The 9,003-nt window shown below is 42.3% G+C and overlaps 2 protein-coding genes across 4 annotated transcripts in view; one reads left to right on the top strand and one right to left on the bottom strand.

The window, feature by feature from the left end:
- pusl1 (pseudouridine synthase like 1) overlaps window positions 1–5,819 on the bottom strand; it is an 11,784-nt gene extending 5,965 nt beyond the window's left edge. Inside the window, exons 1-4 of the mRNA XM_035661564.1 lie at window positions 5,434–5,819; window positions 5,285–5,345; window positions 4,327–4,514; window positions 577–726 (exon numbers count right to left, since the gene is read on the bottom strand). Of these exons, the coding sequence (XP_035517457.1) occupies window positions 577–726; window positions 4,327–4,514; window positions 5,285–5,345; window positions 5,434–5,489 (455 nt within the window). The 5' untranslated portion in view covers window positions 5,490–5,819. The remainder of the gene's footprint in view (window positions 1–576; window positions 727–4,326; window positions 4,515–5,284; window positions 5,346–5,433) is intronic.
- Window positions 5,820–6,822: 1,003 nt separating this feature from the next.
- Window positions 6,823–9,003, top strand: part of LOC118328585 (arf-GAP with coiled-coil, ANK repeat and PH domain-containing protein 3-like) — a 58,214-nt gene continuing 56,033 nt past the window's right edge. The window contains exon 1 of one of the 3 annotated variants that reach the window (XM_035662368.1): window positions 6,823–7,124. In XM_035662368.1, coding sequence (XP_035518261.1) covers window positions 7,078–7,124 — 47 coding nt within the window. In that variant the 5' untranslated portion in view covers window positions 6,823–7,077. The remainder of the gene's footprint in view (window positions 7,125–9,003) is intronic. The other 2 variants (XM_035662369.1, XM_035662370.1) reach the window with 2 other exon arrangements.

Genomic DNA, 9,003 nt, shown 5'->3' with positions numbered 1-9,003 from the left:
GAGAGAGAGAGAGAGAAAAAAACACAGGGTAATGTGCGTGGGTGTTGTTCTGCATGTGTATAAGCCTGCAGCTTATCTTGCCCTACTTTTCCCCAAAAAAGTGAAGAGCAGACAAATGCTCATACATACGCTTTCTGAAATGTGTTTCTTCACGCTCCCTCTTTCCAATCACAGCTAAAAGCACTCGCCATTTCATCTGTATCTTTCTCTCTTTCTACTCTGTCCATCCTTATTCCCATCTCCTTTCTCTCCCTCCATCTCCTTTGTTTGTTTTTGGGATGTCAGCTCGGATGAAACACTTTGTTTGACTGGCCCTAATTTGCAGTTCCGGCATGGCACGTGTGCATTATGCATGTGTTTAACGTGCCATTGTTTCTGCAAGGCTTGGCATGAGCTTAACTGAGGGTGTGTCTTTGTGTGTGTGTGTGTCACTGGACCTACTTGTTAGAATGAGCTCGAGTCTGAGCTCAATGTTGATTCTTAAGGGAAATCATCATACACACAAACAGGGATGAAGGATGACGCGCCTGATGAGTGAATGAAGGGAGGGAAGGTGTTTAAAGTGGGATAACTCACGTCTCGCGGAGGCTCCAGCAGAACTCGAGGTCTGTGAGGGGAAGCAGTAAGTGGTTGGGGATTCCCAAGGCTATCCGGTAGACGTAGGTCCGAGACTGGGCTTGATAACGGGCATGGAAATCATCAGGCACGCGGTGGGCTTTGGTAATCCTGGCAGAGTGACAAAAGAGCAGCTGGAGTGAACGCTGACATCCATTTAGCTGTACGTTTTAGCTGTACTGTATGCCTGACATTATGAATGTGCACTCATTTCTTCAAAAATCACAGAAAATAATGTCAAACATTTGAATTCTGGTGGATGTTTAGACAAAAATTAAACAACCAGACATCAACTGTGCTTCATTTCTTCCTGAGATTGAAGCCGTCTCCAGACACAGAGGGTGTTAATACTCATTTAGTACTGCCAGCAAGAACAAACTGTGTACAAGTCATTGTCCAAAATGCCAACATTGCAGCTTTTTATACAAAAGCACACCCGTTTTAGGGCTGCCAAGAACCCTAAAGAGCCAAGTGCTTATGCTCACACAGCTAGCATCACAACATACTCAAGAGGCTGGAGCTGTTTGATGTGACTACAGCGGGGGCACGCTCAGTTTTTGCATTGTTCAAACCTGTTTTACAGCACATGCAGACTCTCACCAACCAGTCAAAGGCGTCACAAATACAAACTATAGTAAAATGTAAAAGGTATCATACAGAGCAAATAATACACTAAATAAAACACCCCTCTTTGTAAATATAATATTCCCAAATTTAAATTTTAAGTCTAAAAATCATCACTGGTCTTCCAGGTGAGGGACAGGAGGATCTGGGTTGTTGTGACTGCAGCATTTTCTTTTTAAATGGTCAAAAGTGTAACTGAGCAAGACCACATAAAACTAATGTCTCTTAATGGCTGCTTTCATTCAGTCATTCTTCATATGTTCACAGCAAATAAATAAAGTAAAATCTCTCTTCAATAAGGCCGAGATGTATTGTAAAGTGATGATACAGGGTCAAGTGGAGAATATGTTTTGTTTACATCTGTAAACTGAAAGAACAAAGAGCTGCAGTCAACTGCGTGACTGTGACTGCACACACCTCACGAGCACCCTGTAGTGTTCATCCACACACGCCAGTATGCATTCATGCACGTGTGTGTTGTGTGTAAGACAATGGGTAGGGGCGTGTTAGCGTGTATGAGTGTATAGCACTGTGAGAACAACGATGAGCCAATAAACACATCTAATGTATCTGCACATACGTCTCGTTTTCTGTACACAGCAGTGCATGTCTATGTGTGTGTGTTTGTGTGTGCCACCGTACAGTCAGAGAAACTAGGTTACGTTTCCAGGGGAGGAGATTGGGTGTGACACGTGGCAGAGGAAACCCTTGCGTCTGCCTTTAGCGCCTGCTCCAATGTGTAGTGACAGCCTTTGCCTGGCCCCTAAACCACACACACACACACATACATTTTTCATAAGCACAAAGCATGGCCTCACACATTTGGGAACTCGGGCATTGTGTGGCATGGCACCATTTGCTACTCAGCAGTTTCCACTTGTGTAGCTCATTTTAGGTTAATTGAGGCCCTTTTTCACGGCAGTGCAGAAGACAAGTGAACCCCCGACTGGAGAGATGTTTTTTACAGCGTGCGGTCCATGTTTAAACCTCGCTTTGCCGCTCTATCTCAGGAGGCAGCAGACCAAAGCTACGAGCCAGGAGCCATATTCTTATTGTTGCTGTAACAAAAACTTCTTCCCTCCAAGTAAGATGTAAAAAGAGGGTTTGGGGTGCCAAAACTGACAATGTGTTTTCATGACAGATGAAGAATGAAAACTTCTATCCAGTCTGAACACAGGGAGTGTGTATGGACATTACTGGTAGTGGAATATTTCTGGCACTGTGTATATAAGGAGGTTCAGAGGCCATAAATAATTCCTTTCATGACACTTTATGAAGTGTCTTTGTGACATATGATGCATCTGAAAACAAACAGTATGTTTACGCTGTATATTTCTCTGCAAGTTTCACATACTAATCAAGACAGTAATTTCCATTTAGCTAGATGAGTGTCTCTGTATCTGTGTGTGTGTGTGTGTGTGTGTGTGTGTTAATGGATGCTATAGACCAAAAAGCAGAGCAGGGATAATCCTTTCTAACCTTCTCTCTGCAGGTTTAAGGATTAGCGGGATGCTGGGAGCTTCCCTTTCCTCCCTCCTCTCTTCTCTCTCTCTTCTCTCTATCCGTCTCCCAGATGGCTCGTTCTGTTTCACACTCACTTCTCTCCTCTGTCTTAATTCAGACTGTGTCAATATCTGTTTGGTGCTCTAATGTAGTCTTTCCGCACCCTCTCTCACTGACTCCCTTCATCCCTCACTATCCGTACCTGCATTTATCTCCTTTGTCCTTCTCTCTGTGTGTCTCTGTGCTCCTCTTCTCTTCTTCTCCTCTCTCTCAGACAATAAAAGCTGCTGACTAAATATCACAGCCGTCTGTAGCCATAAGAAAGTGACTATGGCTTTGAATAATGCAACCATGTGTAATGAAGGGATTAAAAAGAGGAGGATAAGAAAAGCAAAGGGAAAAAAGGTGGAGCACTACCAATCAGGATTTCAAGTACTTACATAAAACTCAACAGGTGATCTAAGCTACTGTATGTTTATGCTGGCGTAGATAATAAGAATAGTTATATCACACAGATATGCTGTTGTGCACTGTTATATATATGATGTATAAATATGACAATACATTAGTGGATATTTATGTGTGCTTTAAGGCTTTAAACACAATGCTCCAGGTTTCTCTACAGTTCAATTCTCCAAAGGATTTGAGTCTATTTGCCAGTTTATGTTTATTTTGTCAACAGAGTAGTGTGTTTTTCATGCATAAAGAGGTTGAACTTGACCAATTCAAATATATTTGACAGAATTCCTCCATATCGATATTTGAGGGGATGAAAGATGTAGAGGTCATTCCCCTCTTGGGGGCAAACACATAATATTCAGCATCTGACATGATGTATTTACATTCATAGACTCAAAAATAATCAAAAACATTGAAATGGTACACACAAATTAATCCAGAAAAGCCTTTGTTTAGTGTAAAGTTATTTGCCAGGTGTTGAGCTTCATAAATCTATCGACTGTATATTTATGATATTCATGTTTTACCTACAACAGTGTCCCAAGTCCTATGTGGGACGGGAACAAACTAAACAGCTTTCTATGTTACTAAATGTCCAATCTGTGTCCAAGTTTACAGACCAGTTATTGGAACATATCATTGTTAATTCTGATCAATTTCAAAGTTATTTATTTATTCCCTTCTGGTATCGCAGTTCAACCCACTCATAACAGCCATCTGCTGTTAGTTTCATGTGAAAATGTGACATTAATGCATGCCTATTGTAGATGCTTGCAGAAATAAAGAAAATTTTTGAAAACGGATCACGAGTAAAATACGAGATATAAATAAATATGAGGGGCATCACAGATAATGTAAGACACTGGAATTTTAAGGCAGCAATAGTACGTACTTGTCTACTTGTCTACGCTTTTGATGTCTCATTGTTTGAATCAAATGTTCAGAGATTCCTTCAGAGTGCTGTAACACTGAGACACACAGCTCAGTAGCAGAACAAGTCTAATGGCGCCATAAACAAACTTTCATGCATTAACTTAAATGATGAGAAAGGGTCCTTGGGATCAGTCTGAAAAAAATGTACTGAACTGAACAAGTTTGTTAAGTTTAACCTGAGTCCTGACTCACCTGATCTGCTCTGTCTTCAAGTGGAAATTAAGGGCCTCAATAAGAATGCCCTCAGTAAACGGCGGCATATTGTTCCTGCGTTGGAGGTCGAAGTGGGCAGAGTTAGAGAGGGCGTGGACACCTGTGTCTGTCCTGCTTGAGACTGACAGAGAGACCGGGTTGAGCGGCATGAGCCTCCTTATTGCATCCTGCACACAGACAGAGGGGACATGTTGTTATATCGTAAAAAAAAAAAAAAAACCTTTTGAAAGAATTACTTTTGAACTCAAAGCTTGCCACAAATAGTCAGAGAAAAAAGAGATATCAAGTAGAGCTATAAACGGCAGCATGATGTAACAAAGTCTGCAATCTTTCTCTTCTTTCCTGTGTCTGTACGTTCTCTGTTTCTAATATATTTTAGGGCAGTTCTATGCCTTTATTAGAAAAGCAGTATTAGATACACAGCAGAGAGGTGACAGGAAATGAGGAGAGAGAGTAATGGGGGAATTAGATGCAACAAAGCTCTTCTGCCAGATGCAAACTGAGGATGTTATAGTTCATAGTCAAGAGGTTAACCCCTGGACAATAAGGGCTCCCTGGGGTACATATTACATATTATTACGCAGAGAGGCATCTGTTATTTAGCTGGCGCCACTGATACAAATGGGAAGGACAAAATCATAGAACCAAGCATCAGTATAACACAATACAGTTCATCCATAATGACCATACAGATGAATGAAAACCTAAGAAACCCTATGACGGTTGGATTTACAGCAGGACTGTTGCATTTTACTGCATTATAGGTGTGTACCTCATGCCTGTATGCCATGGGTGGTGGTGGTGTGTCAATATAACTGACGGTATTCAGCATGAACCAGAATTAGTTTGCAGGACTAGACCTGATGTTGCAAGGAAGACATGAGGAAATGCTGGATGAGTATTGGAAGATAAGACACTAATATTTGGTCAAACTTACCTCCAGGTGGTCCTGAACCCCTCTCCTATGCAGCTGATGTGGAGGCCCCTTCATTACACCGCTACAGAAACAACGATACTCAAATAATAAATCAATAATAACACCAGTGACCCGTAGCAGTGAACAGTCCCCCTGCAGTTGTAACCCACCTGTATTTTGTCCCAATGTACTGGAAAAAGATGAGATAGCGAGCCCGGTTGCGCATGGTCCGTCCAGATGTGTGCCACACTGCCTGATCATAATGTTTATAAGAGCCAAACGTCACATCCACTTTCACTAACCTCTGAAGCACTCATGTGTTTAAGGACTGAACAGACGCGACAGACAACAGCACCGGGAGCTCCAACACGAATCCCTTTCGAGTAGGCTCATGGTTGAATTTGTAGTCCGGAAGAAGATTAGAGACTCCACTAGCAGAGTGTCCACTGAGGTTTTAGAGGAGCAGGTTAGTGTGTGAGTGTGTTCAGTGTTATATATCCACTACTATATCAGTGTGTTGTTGTTTACTCGATAAAATAACCAACATAAAAGCATTACGTCAAACAGACAAACACACACAGACAAACACACACGGACATCCCTCCTCGAGCCCTCTTTGGCAACATGTTTGTCCACGCGCTGCCTGCCCAACATGTTGTCTGTATGCACGCACTCAAACTACACATGTCAACACCAATGTGTAGTTTCAGAAGCAACGCTTTCTTCTTTATGTCTGAGGCGTTTTTTTGTTTTTTAGGGCTGTAGTCCCGCTGGTCCCTTTTTGATGGCGTCACAATGCACAGAGGGGGTGTGTGTCGTCGTAAACCACCTGCCTTCAGAAACCATTGAGACCAGAGACTCTGCTTCTTTGGAGATGAGTCCATACACTGAACACGAGCAACGGGACTGAGACAAGAAAAGAGACAAGAAAAGAGAAAGAGAAACAGACAGGCTGATATTGTTAGAAATATGTGCCTGAATTTCCCCTTTTTTCAGTTACTTATTATATATATATATTATATACAGAGTACTGTCAATAATCTGGGATTAAACTATAAAGATTCTGTATATAGTTGTATATTCATAGAGTTGTAAAGGATAACACAGTTTATTAGTTCCACTCATTTTTTTCAGTTGTCAGATACTCGACTTTGTTAAACAACTTTAGATATGTAGGTTCATATGATTATTTTATTAATGTAATTATTGGTGAAGTAGCCCTCATTTGGACAATTCAACAGTAGCCTATCTGTTACTCTACGAGTGTTTGATTGCATTCAGGTTTTGGCAGAACAATTGAGGTAAGGAGTAAATATCACATTTTAATCTGAAAATATGACTAATCTCCATTTGTTAGGCTCATTAATTCCCCCCTGGGATTATTAAAGTATTTCTGATTCTGATTATAAACTGTATATGGACACCGTAAGATTGGAGGGATGATGGCGGTCATTGTACACTGATTATATATTGTATTCAGTGAGGTTGTGTGGCGACACTTTCATCCTCCCATGATTCCTCCTGTTCTCTGGAGTCGTTGCGGCGGGTTGTAACCAGTCGGCGCTCTCCTCTCCTCTCCTCCTTCAACCTCCACGGTGCAGCTACGCCTCTCGCCTGTGTCGGCAGCAGTGTGTAGTAGTAATTTGCCCGCCGCGCTCTCCGCTCGCATTCTGTGTCACGGTGCCACCGGGAGAGGGGCGACAGACTGCTGCGCGTCAGGGGATACCAGTCACCATCCGCACGGTTCAAGCGACATCCCGCCGCGGGCAATGACATTTGCAGACTGAAGAGGGAATACACGAGAAAACGCAAAAATGACGGTGGACTTTGAAGAATGTATAAAAGACTCACCCCGATTCAGGTAAGGCAGCTCCTCGTAGGACACATCACAGCGGTGCGCCAAAAATGGCACACCTTCTTTTACGCATGATTTTTTTTTTTTTTAGACTGGGAATTGAACGTTTCCGCTCATGCAGAATTTGCAGTGGCATCAACAGGGTAAATGATCCAAGATGTGGAGTGTAATGATTCGCTCATGTGTTCAACAACAGAATGGCGTTTTTCCTTCATTTTAAAAAAAATTGTGATAAAATCTTCAGTCATTTGCTTTGGGTATTTTTCAAATGTCATGGTTGACATTTTATTAAAACATGTATTTGCATTGTAAGACATTTGCTGGAGGACACGCGTGTGTCAGTGGCTCTTATGTGATTGTCTGATTTTTTTGAATGTGGGTTGTGACGTTAGCTCAGTGCATATGAGAGGAGGGACACTCACTGCCACGCACAGTGAGGATCCATTTTGCATTTGAGTGTTAAAATAATGAGTGATTTTCAGTCCTGATGCCATGCTTGCATCAACCTCCTCATGTGCACTGAATAAGAAAGGGGACCTCCTTCAGTGTGGCCTTATAACAAGTGGGATCGTATGAGTGGACCATCCTGTGTGTGAGTGAGTGTTGCAGCATGGCATACAGGTTGGGTGCAGTCTTTTCATGTGCTCATAGAGGAGGCCCTGCAGTCACCCTGTGTGGAACGAGATGCCCTTGCAGCAGCGTTGGACTGGCAGGCGAAAGAGGCAGCAGGGAGAGGAGTACACCCTCTCTCTGCAGGGACGGAGCTCGTATCCCGGGCACTGATCCAGCTGTTCGGCCGCTTGCCTGCCTGCTGGAGGGTTGTAAGCCACACTCGGTCCACGTGCCAGTCTGGCTGCACTCCTGTGCAGGCCGATGGGAAACTAGCAGAGGAGATTCTAACAGCATGTAGGCCAGGGTTCCCCTGATATATATGCCAAGGAGATGGGCTGGTAGTGATGTTTATTCAGTGTTTTACTGAGAAGGAGCAGAATGTTCGCTTATTTTGTTTAAAGACACATTTTATCTGTATCTCTCTGTATCTTTGTCTCCTCCTGTCAGCGTCTGTTTCCCTGTTTGCTCTCTGTTCACTATGTTTGTCATTTTGTTGCTTCTCTCTCCCTCTTCCTCGCTCTCAGACGCAACTTATCCTGTTTGCTGAACGTTCTGTGACTAACAGATAGTTTGTGATTCGAGTGAGCAAGCAGATAGTGGAATGAAAGAAAGAGACTAAAGGAGACAGATAGTCGATTTGTTTCTTAAATCCTACCTCGGTGATGGATGGCCGGGGCGGAAGGTCACAGGAAGAGACACACATTCAGACGCTTCCCCTTCTTTCTGTCTGGTTCACTTTCCCATGCTCTTATGAAGATTGCTATTTGAAAAATTCCACCACTGATAAAGGAAGCTAATGTTTCCTTGGGTTTACACGCAGTAGGGAAAATGATCATGATCATGGTGATGAAAAAGGGATAATTATATTAATAGTCAGTGTGACCTTTACATACATATAGCTGCAATGCTTTCAATTTATAGAACTACCTTCAAAATAATATAAACTCATCATTATTGTCTGTACATTTCAATGCACAATAGTTTTCAGAGTCTCGTCCTGGTTTTTATCATATTGGGATTATAATAGTGCATGTGTTGGGGAAAACAGTAATGGTTGAATCCAGAGCATAGTTTTACCTCATGATATAATGGTACACATATCCAGCAGCTGCTCTAAATACCTAAAAAACTACTAATAAATGCAGAAGATGTTGTCCAAAGAACACACTCATGTGACACAACCACTACTATTGAAGCAAGAACAAAATGTCCCACTCCACTCAAAAATATGTTTTTCTTCTTGTTCCTACAGTTGAATGTTTGAGCTTCACTG

This window comes from Morone saxatilis, unplaced genomic scaffold (genome assembly GCF_004916995.1).
Source record: "Morone saxatilis isolate NCDOM2014 unplaced genomic scaffold, NCSU_SB_2.0 Contig18, whole genome shotgun sequence".
Taxonomy (NCBI): domain Eukaryota; kingdom Metazoa; phylum Chordata; class Actinopteri; family Moronidae; genus Morone; species Morone saxatilis.
The sequence above is the reverse complement of the archived record's forward strand: the minus strand, read 5'-3'. Positions and strand labels throughout refer to the sequence as shown.